The sequence below is a fragment of the Protopterus annectens genome, chromosome 7.part1 (assembly GCF_019279795.1).
Source record: "Protopterus annectens isolate FY-2018-M chromosome 7.part1, PAN1.0, whole genome shotgun sequence".
Taxonomy (NCBI): domain Eukaryota; kingdom Metazoa; phylum Chordata; order Ceratodontiformes; family Protopteridae; genus Protopterus; species Protopterus annectens.
In genome coordinates this window covers 65,118,636-65,133,908 of record NC_056740.1, presented here as the reverse complement: position 1 = coordinate 65,133,908, position 15,273 = coordinate 65,118,636, and the positions used below count along the sequence as shown (strand labels likewise).

The 15,273-nt window shown below is 38.0% G+C and overlaps 1 protein-coding gene across 7 annotated transcripts in view; it reads right to left on the bottom strand.

The window, feature by feature from the left end:
• The window catches only part of APBA2 (amyloid beta precursor protein binding family A member 2), a 2,738,723-nt gene that overhangs the window by 755,687 nt on the left and 1,967,763 nt on the right, over positions 1-15,273 (bottom strand). For 6 of the 7 annotated variants that reach the window (XM_044078549.1, XM_044078553.1, XM_044078554.1 and 3 more), the window contains one exon: positions 2,015-2,098. In XM_044078549.1, the coding sequence (XP_043934484.1) occupies positions 2,015-2,098 (84 nt within the window). The remainder of the gene's footprint in view (positions 1-2,014; positions 2,099-15,273) is intronic. The other variant, XM_044078555.1, reaches the window with a different exon arrangement.

Below are 15,273 nucleotides of genomic sequence, written 5' to 3'. Positions count from 1 at the left end.
GGAGTCTGCATTTTTCTGATTAGCCCAGGTATAATCTCCTGATCATCTGTGATAAATGGGTTAGTTTATAGAGGTGTTTTGTTATTCAAAAAAGCCAGTTCTGCAGACTTAGTAGGAAAGAGATTAGCAGAGAAGCTTACACATGTGGATTGATGGAATCTGGTCCAGTCAATGGAGTTTAAAGCATTATGGAGATCAGTTAGGAAGGAGTGGCTTTTTCTGTAACCATGGTAATGCAATGGCACAAAGGTCACTAATATTAGGTGGGTCAGTGTGAATGTAATTAACTTTTGCCAGTTTGGTTTGTAATGAGAAAGTCAAGGATTGTGTAGTTACTGAACATTATGTTTAGACTGACTGGCTCCCTGGTTAACTGGTAAAGACTGCAGTCAGCTGTTTATGTCAGACCTGGAGAAGCTAAGGAAGTCTGTGTTGATGTCACTTAGCATAATCATGTTCTCTTTCTGTTATACAGTTATGGACAGAATGATTAGGATGTCAATAAAAGATTAATGTGATAATACCTCTCAACTATACAGATTTTCGCAGAATATCCAGATTTGTGCCTCACATTTTTGGTCAGTTTTTTATAAAATTGTGGTTTTCTGGCAAATTAGTAGCAAATCATAAAAGACCGAAATTAGAAAATAATGACCAACATTTGAGTTTCAGACTTCATACTCTTTGGAAAATTCATGCTAATGCAAAACGTTATTCTACTAACTTTCTAAGTTTGTAAGAACAGTATTTAAAAATTGTCCCCATTTTTGGGCCTCTGTCCTACTTTTAGTTATGGCTTTGTCCAGATTTCTTGCTGTAAGAGGTTGAGAGGCATAATATGACATCACTGAGGGATAACACTATCTCAGCTGCTACAACTGACTTTTTAGGTTGGTAGATAAAGATCACCGACAATCCATTTTAGGCCAAGTCAGATTGTTGCGGAAAATATCTATGGTTTCACACTCAATTAATTCTTTAGTAAGTATACACCCCCTCCTTAACTTGTTCTTGGTGATCAAATCATATTACACTATAGTCAGGGAAGTGTGGTCAGGTGTTTATTGTTGATGAGCGTAGCTCTATTTTAACACAGAGTAACGATGTCTAGGTTGCTTCACACTATACATACATGTATTTGGTCAAACGTATTATTTATACTATTGCAAGTGAGTTGGCCTATGCAGACTCGTGATCATTGTCAGGATATGAAAGTGTATAAATTAGTCTCGGGTCCTGGGTTGGTGAGGATGGCACTTGAGAGAAACTAAGAGGAAAATGAGTGTGTGGTGATATCAGTATTATACTAGTTCACCAAAGGAGAGCAGTACAGTGAGTCTGAGTCTTGCTATATAAAAAAGTGTGTAGTGAGGTAGTCTAGGTGTGTGTTTGACAATGGAGCTAAAGACAGAGGTGCCAGGTTTATGCAGACTTCAGCCTTATAAGGTAATTCAAAATGTACTGTCTAGCTATGCAGCATATGCTACGATATTGTCAGTGCATGGAACTGTCCATTACTTCATGAATGACTGGCGGTAGATTTACCACATTATAGTGCTACTAAGTGACAGCCAGCAAATTTGCTGCATTCATACCATGGCACTGCCTATTACTTCACAAAGGACTGGCAGAAGGTTTATGATATTACAGTGATACTGAGTGACAGCCAGCAAATATGATTCATCCATAACATGCCACTACCTATTGTTTCGCAAAGGATTAGCAGTAGGTTTATGATATTATAGTGATGCTAAATGAAGGCCAGCAAGTTTGCTGTATCTGTCTACCCTGTGCATAAATGTTTCACCACAAACCAATAGAGCAGCACAAGGCAATGAAAAAACTGATAGCAGATGGATTGGGAACAGAAGCATACAGTAAGACAGAACTAATGGTCTTTTAAAGAAACAGATTATTTTACTGTATTCTGGAAGTTTTTGTGTTGTACAGTTTTTATAGGAAGTGCACTTTAACAAAACTAATTTAGAGGGTTTAGTTCAGCTAGACTGCTTACCTCTGACATGTTATTATTGTCTACTGGCCCATTTAAATCGGAACGCTGTTGCTTTCTGGGATGTTCTGAACTGTTGCATATCTGCCAGTGAAAACAAAAATACAAGAAGTTAGCAGTGCATAAACATAAGAAGAAAAGCAGAAATGCATCTATAGTTGAAACAGTACAATTGTACAGTGTAGGCAGCTCTGTGGAGAACAGGAATAAAGCACTTAGTGTGCTCAGCCTGCCCTGGGATTGATTTGGGGGCATGCGTACTGGGGAAGATGGTACACAGGATGGAAGTCAGAGGGTAAGGAAGGCTCACCAATTAGAAGGGATGCTAGTCACTGTTGTATGACACCTGAAAGAAGAAAGTTATAACATCAATCTTCTGCTGTCAGGAGAGTGTGCTGCCCAAACATGCAGTGTGATATTCTGCAGCTTAGCCACATATGTGGAAACATGCACCCTAAGCCAGTACTGCAAGGGGTAGATCTCTACCTTCCACCATTCAGGTCAATGGAACAGTGGGAATGCTTGTAAGCAGAATGATGGTCACAGCACCCTTAAGGTAATACACACACACACACACACACACACACACACACACACACACACACACACACACACACACACACACACACACACACACACACACACACACACACACACACACACCACACACACACACACACACACACACACACACACACACACACAGACACACACACACACACACACACACACACACACACACACACACACACACACACACACACACACACACACACACACACACACACACACACACACACACACACACACACACACACACACACACACACACACACACACACACACACACACACACACATGCACACAGACACAGACACACACACACACAAACGCACACACACAAACACGCACACAGACAGACACACACACACACACACACATAAATATATGTATATATGGAAAATGTACACTTCCTGTTTACTAGCACTTAGATTAAAGAAGAGGTCATGTGCCAGCACATTGCTTATCATGCATATTTAATGCCAGTTTATGAACTGCAGAACAGATATTTTTCACTGCACCCTTTAAGCACACCTGTCACTCCTTTTCTACTGCATGCACCATAAATAAGGGCATCCTCACTCAATCAGGTAAGTATCTGCATTCGTAAACAAGTCCTTTGTCTTACAGTATTTCCACACTGTACAGACATTGCACCTTGCTTGACTTCTTTGATCACATTCTATTTTTCAAGTGCAGAATTATATCCCCTTTTTTAAACGTTCCATGTGGTAAACAGCATGCAGTCTCTTTCCGAGAAAAACAAATGCAATTTGCAACTGAAATAAGCAAAACAAGGAAACAAAAATGCCTGCATGTACTACCCATATCTACTGATCTTCAAGGAGGTCAAATGTGCAGGTATATTGCTTGGGTTCATTCATCTTAGCCAAGTGGCCATAGCACAGATGTCTGCCTTGGGTAATAGCACACACTGGAGGCATAACAAGTATAACTAACATGACTGTCCATATTTCCAAAATAAAGAACATTTTAAGATGGAGCTCTGATATTTTCTGCGCTGAGTTTCTCCATGGAAAACAGAAGATAAATGCGCTAGCAGGAGAGATGCTACCTTCAATGTACTTTAGAACAGTGTCTTTCTTAATGGACTTTTTTTTCAGCCAGGGTGAAAGTACAATTGTATACGAACTTATCATGACAGTAGATGTTTTACTGATCACTGTTGCAGTATTACAATACTTTTAGGTTACTCACCAAGTAATCTGGATGTCCATCCAAGGCACCAAAGCCAAAACCTTCCAGAGAGCCATACGTCCAATGTATGACCTAAGCCCATGGGCATAAGGGTCCATAAGCAGACATACTGGCGTGAGAGCCTCAGACTATCTTCAAGGCTGGGAGACCTGGAGACACCTGAAGAAAAGTAATATAATGGGTAAAAGGTCATCTAAAAGCAGGGATTGTACAGAAAGGCTCTCCCTTGGTCCATAAGAAAATAGCGGACAACATACAGGGTGGGAAGTTATACTGCAACAGTGATCAGCAGAACACCTACTCTTACAGAAAGTTCTTACATAACTTCAGTACAGCCTTCCTTAGATCACTGCTGCAGTATCCCAGTACTGCTGGGTGATTCACAAAGCTTAATATTGTGAAAGGGTGGATGGATTAGGCATAGGCGAGCTGTCAATTAATCCAAGCTCTGGATCTTGAGAAAGCATCTATCTTATAATGTTTAGTGAAAGTATGCAAAGAAGACCAGGTGGTTGCTTCTAGAATAGCTCTGGAATCAACTCCTTTGTAAAGGGCTCCAGAAGAGGCAACTGCTGTAGTGTAGGGGGCTTTAACTGGAGAAGGTAAGAATTTGTCATGGCGGTTGTAAAAAAAAGAAATGGATTTACAAATCTAGTTAGCAATAGTTTGCATAGAGAAAGGATTGCCCAATTTGGCCTCCAACAAGGAAGCAAACAGCTGTTCAGTTTTCTAAAAGTCTTTAGTCTTATCCAAGTAAAATCTGAGCGGTCTGTTCACATCCAGAAAATGAAGGATTAATTCACCCTTGTTCTCAGGGTTAGGGAAGAAGATGAGAAGATTTATGCTCTGGTTGAAGGACAGCTAATTGACAATCCTAGACATAAAGAAGGGATTGGCCCTCAGAGAAACCATGTTCTTATAACAAATAAGAAAGGGAGGGAAGGAGGGACACATATAAGGGCTTGAAGCTCACAATCTCTTCTAGCAGAATTAAGGACCACTAGTAGACTGGTTTTCCTTGTAGAGAATTTCAGAAAAGGGGACATCACTGGTTCAAAAGGTGTCTTAATAAATTTCTCCAGTTCAAAGGTTAGGTCCCAAGAAGATGGAATAGTCTTCCTAGGTGGGTTCAAATGAAGGATACCCTTGAGAAACTGTTGTACCTCAAGCCTAGAAAGCAGTGGTGGGTCCAGAGGAAAAAATGCAGAGATGGCAGATAAATGTACCTTATTAATACAGGCAAAAGCTAGGCCACCAGAATACAGTGAAAACAAGGAATGGTCCCCAAGGAGGCAATTAGCTGAGTAAGCAAAGGCAAGGATGACACCATCAACCACACATGGAACAGAATGACTGATGAGAGACCTGCATTCGGGCTGGAGATGAGATAGTCTGAGTCTCTCACACTCAAACATTTAGTTATATACCCTTAGGTCTACGGTCTTAGGTCATACTTCAGACATATGGCTCTATGGAATGTTTTGGTTTTGGTTCCCCTCCTGGATGTCCAGGTTATTCTGTGAGATAACCTAACAGTATCAGAATACAACAACAGTGATCTAAGGAAGGACATCAATTCATTCTTGTAGACAACTTGAAAACTCACTTTGCTCTGTCTTATCTCAAACAGCTTTTTTGGACTTGTTATAAAGCCCAGCTTTACATAGCTGCTAAGCCAAATCATCACAAGTTTTAAGATATCTACCCTGGTAAGACACAACAATGACAAATACTGTGGCATTGAAAAAGCTAACAGCTACCATCTTCATCAGCCCATAACATACAGCTGCTTACATTTCATTATTTCGAAATTATAACACAGGCAATTTTACAGCCTTTGAGAAATATTTTAAATTTACAGATTGGGACCAAAATAAATATCACACCTCGTAATCATATGGCAGGCAGGTTGTACATCCAACTAATTAGACTTCCAAGCAATGACAAAAAATCTGACTGGTGCCACAATACCCACAAGGCACAATGACATTAGGACCTCATAGAACAAAAAGGGTGAAAAAAAAGTAATATGATAAATTTCTCATACAAGACAAATAAATTTAATACTATCTTCAACAACTTAATGATGGAGATTAAAATATTCAAAAGTGATTATAAGAGCAGGTTAACTATTAGCTAGCACCTGTAAGAAATCTCTGTTGTGTATCTACTTTAAAATGCAGATGATAAATTGTACATGCAATGAAATCTATCACTTAAACATGTTTATGAATATCTTTGCTGATAGATTGAAGACAATCATTCCCGGCATTATAGATATAGATCAGACAGGCTTCATTGTAAATAGAAATACTTTTGATAATATAAGAAGAACTTTAACATTAATAGATTTTGCAAATAGGAAAAAGAAAGATTTAACACTTATTAGTCTTGATATAAGTTCAGCATTTGATTCAATAAGTTGGGACTATCTGTTTACCTTAATGAAGTGCACAAACTTCTCGGATGCATTTGTAAATCTAATTGAACATTTATACAAAGGAACGTTGGCTTATATTAAGGTAGGAACATATGTTTCACAAAAAATACCCATTCTTAAAGGTACAAAACAAGGATGTCCACTTTCTCCACTATTATTCACTTTAGTAATGGAGCCTTGGGCTAATTTGATCAGAAACAGTACTGACATAGAGGGTTTTGAAATAGATGAAAATACAACATCCAAAATTCAACTTTTGCAGATGATGTTCTAATTACATGAGCAGGATCTAATTCTTCTATACAGTCTCTATTTGATAACATGATGAATTTTAAAAGTATTTGTGGTTTAATATTCAATGAAGAAAAACTAAAATACTACCTATATATACACGAAAAAATATTCTCATTAGTGATTTTACTAAATATGTACCCAATTCAGGTCAGATAACTTATTTAGGTATAATACTATCTAAAGATATTAAATCTATTATATATAATAATTATAATACCTGTTTTCTTAATATACAAAATCTTTTAATACCTGGAATAATATGTTTTACTATGGAGGAGAGACTTACAATTATTAAAATGACAATATTCCCCAAGATTTTATACTTAATACAATCAATAATACTTCCACCTACAAAAATAATTATCAAGAAACTGAACACACTAATGTTAAATTTCTTATGGGGACCTAATAGACCTAGGATTGCATTAAAGAAACATACTAATAGCTGGTCTCAAGGGGGTATTTCTTTTCCAGACTTTAATTTATATACTATCTCTTCTATTGTAAAAGTTATTACTTTATTAATAGATCAGTCATATGTCACAAAATGGAAAGATTATTGGGAGATAATTGGTATACACTTCATGAAAATCTCCTTAACACATAAAAATATGATTGTAAATAACTCCATGTTATGGTTACTAAAGGAATTTTGTACTTCACCTATTACACCTAAACATATGGTTTGTTACCCATTAAATATTATTATTAGTTATCGTAACTTTATATTCATGCACCTAATTATAGGAATGGAATTTTATTGTATTTCCTATAATGTATACTCAGGGTATGCTTTTGTCATCTACTTCTGAATGAACTCATTTAGCTATAGATAATGATCTAAAGTACTGGTATCAGTTGATATCTGATAATATAGTTAAAAATCTAGATTTCTTAAAACAAGAATTTGATCTAAGAGAAACTTGCTGGTTAGAGGTTCAGACCTTTAGACAACATCTCATTAATAAAATAGATTTAATGTCTATAACTGTTAAAGAATCTATTCCAACACTGATTGATTACTTGATATTAAATTTACAACATAAAGTTTCTGATAAAGGTAAACTTTCATACATACATAAAGTTATCAGACAAGAAACTTTTTACAGTGTAGATTCATACTGGAATTATTTCACTTCTATTAATGGGGACCCACCAAATCAACAAGATAAACAATATATATTGGAATCTGCTTATAGAACTACGTCTTCCATTGTCTGGAGACTTTATACATGGAAATTTTTACATAGATCTTTTTATACACCTTTGATGATGAATAAAATAAATAATAAAGATAATCTATGTAAGAGATGTAATGTAGAAATTAATGCTGTCTAGGCTCATATGTTTTATGACTGTATAAAATTGAAAGAATACTGGAAGTCAATTAATGAATTTTTGCAGGCTCTTTTACAGATAATTTCATTATTTCTAAATCTCTTATATTATTCAACACACCTGTACCTCAAAGTGTTAAAAGGTTAAGCTTCCCTTGTTATGGTCTATTCTAGCAGTGGCTAGGAAAATAATAACTAGAAATTGGATTTCAGATACACCTCCTTTGTTCAATGAATTTAAAAATTTTATGAATATAGTGTGCCATATGGAAATAAACACAATTAGGACTAGAACAAACAGAAAAACATCTTATTTTATTGTATGGGATAATTTACAAAATTTGTTAAAAAAATTTTAATTTCAATAGCATGGTATTTTAGTTTAATTAATTGATCTGATTGTAGTGGATGTCTTTGTAAATACTTTAGTTGTTTTGTTGAATATTATAATAATACCTATTTTTAATTACTTGTATAAAATTGTTATAATATTTCTCTTATATGTTAAAACAATAAACCTGTTTTGAAAAAAAAAAAATCTATCACTTAAACAACAATTATCTCAAACTCTCTAGAATTTGTTTCCATGATAAATATAACTTCTGAAAGCAATTTTATAGAGCTTCATTCCACAAACTTTCTAACCTGAGATCTAAAACTCCCAGGTATTTTATTAAATCAAATAAAATCTATACTTGTTACAACTAAATAAATCATATCACTGGAGCCAGAAAATATAGCTGGGCGTCTGAATAAAGTGCTCATTTTTTGTTTTTTTTGTTTACGGAGCATTTTTGGTCGGAATTCACAGAACTTACTTTCTGCAGTACACTTCCACAATGGTGGAAAATTACCTGATCTGTTCAACTTCTGAACAGTCTTGCACAGATATGTACTTAGTAAAGCCCCGGAGAGAATAATATTATCAAAACACTTCCAAAGATGATCTTTCAAACTGACAGCTTGTCTAACACTTCCTTAACATTATAAATGACAACCACCTTGGATAAATCATTAACCCTCTTACCCGACCTGTACCCTTGAATTTGTTCTCAGAAATATGGATACTTCTTACACACCTGCATATGTATTATCTTCCCTTCTTAAATCAGATCATAAATTACTGACCTTTTCCTTTAAAACTGATGACACTTACCCTGTGAATAACTCTGTTTACGGACTTCTCCAAAGCAAACCTTCAGTTACTTGTAGAAATAAATTCCACTGTAATTCTCATCTGATGGCTCCCACTACTAAAGCCCTGTCCATGCCTTTAATTTCAAATCCCAGTTAAAAAAGTGATATTGATAAGGCAGTTCCTATCCGCACCAAATATAATGATACATTTAAAAACAAACAACCCCCTGTAGTAGAATACCTGTCCAAATAAATTATATAACAAGAGAAAACAATTATTTAAATCTTATGTGAGGTCCCATTCTATCTTTCTTAACAGCATATTTAAGCAAACTAATAAAGAGCTTAAGGGGACCATTAGGAAGCACAAAGCTGAAAATTAACTTAAAAAAGCACCAAAACCAAAACTAACAACAAATGTTTCTTTATTTATGTCAGGAAGTTAAGAACTAACAGTTTGCAGCTAGTACAAAAATATTGCCCACTCTCACCCAAACAACTAATATCTAAGATGACAAATTAATTGCATATTTTATTCCACTCACAGTGTCACTGTCCCAGCTATGCCCTTTAATTACTATGGAACAACTTCTCTCGGCTCTCTCAAAAGCTAAGAATACCTCATCTGTGAGCCCTAATATGAAACTATGTTGCATGATTATCATTACCAAACAATGTCTAGCTAATCTCCTATTTAACCTCCTTAATCTAAGCTTCAGCACTGGTTACAGCCATTGTAATGCTGCTAAACAAGGGCAGCCCACCCCAGACCCTGGTAAGCATAGAACCATTACTCTCACCAGCCTCACATCTAAAGCTATGGAGTGCATTATCTCAGACCTCATGAATCTAGACACTGACAATCTCTAAAATCTGGACCCTCGTTAATTCAGCTTTGTCAAATGAAGGTCCTGCCTCTTATTAATTTCTTGGAAAATGTCACTGAAACTGTGAATAATGATTGCACAGCACATACAGCACATATGGCCAAAGCCCTGGACACTATTCCCCAAGCAGACATTATTGACAGATTTGTAAATTTGAATATATGTTCTTATCTGCTGTGTGCATAAATAACTGGTTGTCTGGCAGAACAAATATTGTTAGAATCACAGGTGCCACTTTTGAAAGCAAAACATTTGCCAGTGGTGTACTACAGGGCTTAGTGTTGGGTCTTCTCCTACACGTAAAAGACTCAGCACAGCTCCTCATGGTGTCCTGCAGAGTTCTACAAGCAGCAGAGAGTGAAAGAGTGACTTTCCTGGATTTATAAGTATTTTTTCTGGCTTTCGCTTAAATTACTGCATCTCGACTGCATTTCGCTTAAAAAACAGCTCTGCATATTGTTTTTACTGTTCTTGTGTTGAATTTATACTGTTAGCACTTTAAAAAGTTATTTTTGTTAAATTTAATTGTTAGGCTAACACAGTAAAGTGCGCTAGCCGGTTTATAGCATTTGCTGAATGTTACTGTATCTTTTCTCCCTTCTCTGTAAAAAAAAAGAAAAAAAATCCTTGTTTTCCCGCTTTTCTGAACTAGAATAGTCCAGTCTTCAGATTTTGCTGATCTCTGGGCTTTGTCTTAGTTCCTGTGCTATCCATATCCTTATTTGGATAAGAGGAAGCTTCTTTGTTCACCAGTGGGAGTGGGGAGCACTGAGCAACCTATTTGTCCCTAGAGGATTGGTTCCAGCCCAGCAACTTGTAGTTTATTGGCCATTTTGGGTCAATTCCTGGCTCTTTTCAACCCCCTGCTATAAAGCCCGCTTTTTCACACTTTTTCACTTTTAAAAGACTCAGCACAGCTCCTCGTGGTGTCCTGCAGAGTTCTACAAGCAGCAGAGAGTGAAAGAGTGACTTTCCTGGATTTATAAGTATTTTTTCTGGCTTTCGCTTAAATTACTGCGTCTCGACTGCATTTCGCTTAAAAACAGCTCTGCATATAGTTTTTACTGTACTTGTGTTGAATTTATACTGTTAGCACTTTAAAAATGTTATTTTTGTTTAATTTAATTGTTAGGCTAACACAGTCAAGTGCGCTAGCCGTTTTATAGCATTTACTGTTTGTTACTGTATCTTTTTCTCCTTTCTCTGTAAAAAAAAAGAAAAAAACAAAAAAATATCCTTGTTTTCCCGCTTTTCTGAACTAGAATAGTCCAGTCTTCAGATCTTGCTGATCTCTGAGCTTTGTCTTAGTTCCTGTGCTATCCATATCCTTATTTGGATAAGAGGAAGCTTCTTTGTTCACCAGTGGGAGTGGGGAGCACTGAGCAACCTATTTGTCCCTAGAGGATTGGTTCCAGCCCAGCAACTTGTAGTTTATTGGCCATTTTGGGTCAATTCCTGGCTCTTTTCAACCCCCTGCTATAAAGCCCACTTTTGCGCGCTTTTTCACTTGTAAAAGACTCAGCACAGCTCCTCGTGGTGTCCTGCAGAGTTCTACAAGCGGCAGAGAGTGAAAGAGTGAGTTTCCTGGATTTATAAGTACTTTTTCTGGCTTTCGTTTAAAGTACTGCATCTCAACTGCATTTCTCTTAAAAACAGCTCTGCATATTGTTTTACTGTACTTGTGTTGAATTTATACTGTTAGCACTTTAAAAAGTTATTTTTGTTTAATTTAATTGTTAGCCTAACACACTCAAGTGCTAGCCGTTTTATAGCATTTACTGTTTGTTACTGTATCTTTTTCTCCTTTCTCTGTAAAAAGAAAAAAAAAAAAAATAACCTTTTTTTCGGCTTTTCTGAACTAGAATAGTCCAGTCTTCAGATTTTGCTGATCTCTGGGTTTTGTATTAGTTCCTGTGCTATCCATATCCTTATTTGGATGAGAGGAAGCTTCTTTGTTCACCAGTGGGAGTGGGAAGCACTGAGCAACCTATTTTTCCCTAGAGGATTGGTTCCAGCCAAGCAACTTGTAGTTTATTGGCCATTTTGGGTCAATTCCTGGCTCTTTTCCACCCCGTGCTATAAAGCCCATTTTTGCACGCTATTTCACTTGTAAAAGACTCATCACAGCTCCTCGTGGTGTCCTGCAGAGTTCTACCAGCAGCAGAGAGTGAAAGAGTGACTTTCCTGGAGTTATAAGTATTTTTTTCTGGTTTTCGGTTTAATTACTGCTGCTCGACTGCATTCCGCCTAAAAAAACAGCTCTGCATATTGTTTTACTGTACTTGTGTTGATTTTAAACTGTTAGCACTTTAAAAAGTTATTTTTGTTTAATTTAATTGTTAGGCTAACACACTCAAGTGCGCTAGTCGTTTTATTGCCTTTACTGTTTGCTACTGTATCTTTTTCTCCTTTCTCTGTAAAAAAAAAAAAAACAAAAAATATCCTTGTTTTCCCGCTTTTCTGAACTAGAATAGTCCAGTCTTCAGATTTTGCTGATCTCTGGGCTTTGTCTTAGTTCCTGTGCTATCCATATCCTTATTTGGATAAGAGGAAGCTTCTTTGTTCACCAGTGGGAGTGGGGAGCACTGAGCAACCTATTTGTCCCTAGAGGATTGGTTCCAGCCCAGCAACTTGTAGTTTATTGGCCATTTTGGGTCAATTTTTGGCTCTTTTCAACCTCCTGCTATAGAGCCCGCTTTTAGTAGCGTTTCACTTGTAAAAGACTCAGCACAGCTCCTCGTGGTGTCCTGCAGAGTTCTACAAGCAGCAGAGAGTGAAAGAGTGACTTTCCTGGATTTATAAGTATTATTTCTGGCTTTCGCTTAAATTACTGCATCTCAAATGCATTAAAAACAGCTCTGCATATTGTTTTTACTGTTCTTGTGTTGAATTTATACTGTTAGCACTTTAAAAAGTTATTTTTGTTTAATTTAATTGTTAGGCTAACACAGTAAAGTGCTCTAGCCGTTTTATAGCATTTACTGTTTGCTACTGTATCATCTTCTCCCTTCTCTGTGAAAAAAGAAAAAAAAAATCATTGTTTTCCCGCTTTTCTGAACTAGAATAGTCCAGTCTTCAGATTTTGCTGATCTCTGGGCTTTGTCTTAGTTCCTGTGCTATCCATATCCTTATTTGGATAAGAGGAAGCTTCTTTGTTCACCAGTGGGAGTGGGGAGCACTGAGCAACCTATTTGTCCCTAGAGGATTGGTTCCAGCCCAGCAACTTGTAGTTTATTGGCCATTTTGGGTCAATTCCTGGCTCTTTTCAACCCCCTGCTATAAAGCCCGCTTTTGCGCACTTTAGCGCGTTTTAGCGCGAAGTTGCTCATAGAGCAGCATCGGGCAGCGCCGGTTAATCAAGTTTAAACTATTTCTGGCTCCGTAAAGTCTGCTCTTCAATTTTTCCCTTAGAACTGTTCTACTTGCAATCTAAACAGCCTATACTCTATCTGAAAAGCTCAGCACTTGCTCCTAAAGCATTTTTATACAGGTAAAGCACTCTTAAACAAAAGAAAGTACTTCATTCACCTAAATTCCCTTGAGTACCCATTTCCCTATAGGTCCTTTCTGACTCAGTTACACAGCAATCTTTTTCACTATTTCTAGCATGTCGAAGGGTCAGTTGCTGGCGTCCTCTCCTGTTCAGCTGGTGAATCTGGGAATCTTGAGGCAATGTTACAATTGCCTCATGTACACTGACAACCCTCTTTTCCTCCCAACAAATACAAATATATGCGAGAGATGCAACTATATAGCCAAACTGGAGGCTGAGCTCTCTCAATTCAGTACTGGCAAGACCAGTCAGGAGGAGAAGGTAACCACACACACCACAAACCCAGTCTCACATAGAACTATCACAACTGCAAACCAAACACATAAACACACAAAACATACTGAGGCTGATTAAAAATCTACCAAAACAACAGAGGCCTCCAAAGCAGACACCCAAGCAACCGCCACCTCAAGACATAGCACATGCAACATATAGTTCACAAAGTCAGTGTGCTAAACAGTCACAGCCCTTAAGGCCAAACAACATGCCAGACACACTTGTAATAGGTGACTCCATAGTCAGACACACTGACGTCCCGCTCACCAGACTGAACAAGGAAAAGGTCACAGTAGGCTGCCTGTCGGGAGCTAGAATCCGCCACATAACACAATCACTCAGGTCACTCCACAGCAAGTACAAATATGACTCAGTCATTGTACATGCGGTGTGAATGACCTGAGGCGACCTCCTGGACTACATGAAAAGAGACATAGAGGAGCTCTCTGATTATGTAGCCCAGGCCGGTATGACCCTGACCCTGAGCAGCATCTTACCCTCACCAAGAATGATACCACAGTACAAAGACAAAATGATCAGTTTTAACAATTGGCTTAATTACTGGTGTCATTCTAAGGGATCAATGTCTGTCTGCTTGGGATGACATGCTTGACAAGCCACGCTGCTTCACAAGGGATGGCTTGCACCTGTCACCCTGGGCTTCCAGATATTGGCCAAGGCTCTTGCCACCCCATAGTGCCTTTTTAGGCAAGGCTCAAATGACAAACCTACCTCCCTAGAAAACACAAGTGGAAAAAACTAAGGGTAATGCTGCTCAATGCCAGAAGTCTAAACCTCAAGATGCACGCAGAAGCCCTCCTCAGTATGGAGAACACCGATGTCTGTGCAGTGACTGAAACTGGTTCAAGGCTCCTGAGAGCACCCCAGCACTATCAGGTTTTACCTCATATCATGCTTTCCGGCCCCAAAACTTGGACCGAACCACAAAAGGAGGAGTATCCATATTCATCAAAGATACCCACACCTCCAGGTTAGTGGCAACGCACGAAGCATCGGAGACCATCCAGGTGCAACTAACCATAGGCAAAACTGCCTTACAGTTTGTAGCATGCTACAGACCACCCTCTCAAACTCAGGAACCCCACACAGCCTTCCTGAAGACACTGGAGAGTATGAATGTCTCTCCAAACACCATCATTTTTGGAGACTTCAACTATCCAAACATAGACTGGGAACATTACTCAAGCCCCAACACCCTAGCCCAAAGGTTCCTAGAATTCATAAACTCAAATGCAATGGAACAACTAGTCACCATTCCCACAAGAGGAGACAATATACTAGACCTGATCATCACAAACATGGGGACAAAATGCTCCACACGGAAGTATATCCCTCTTTAGTAAGATCAGACCATAAATTAATCTCACTGGAAATCCACATCCCGCCCCACCCCCTGCACAAAACACCACAGTGAAGAACTTCTCAAAAGCCAACTTCACACTTCTTAAGACTGAAGTGGTATCCTTCAAGGCCCCTGGGCCAGTGGAAGCCACAACCCACACTGCTGAATCCTTTGCAAATGCCTTCTACGGGCACCT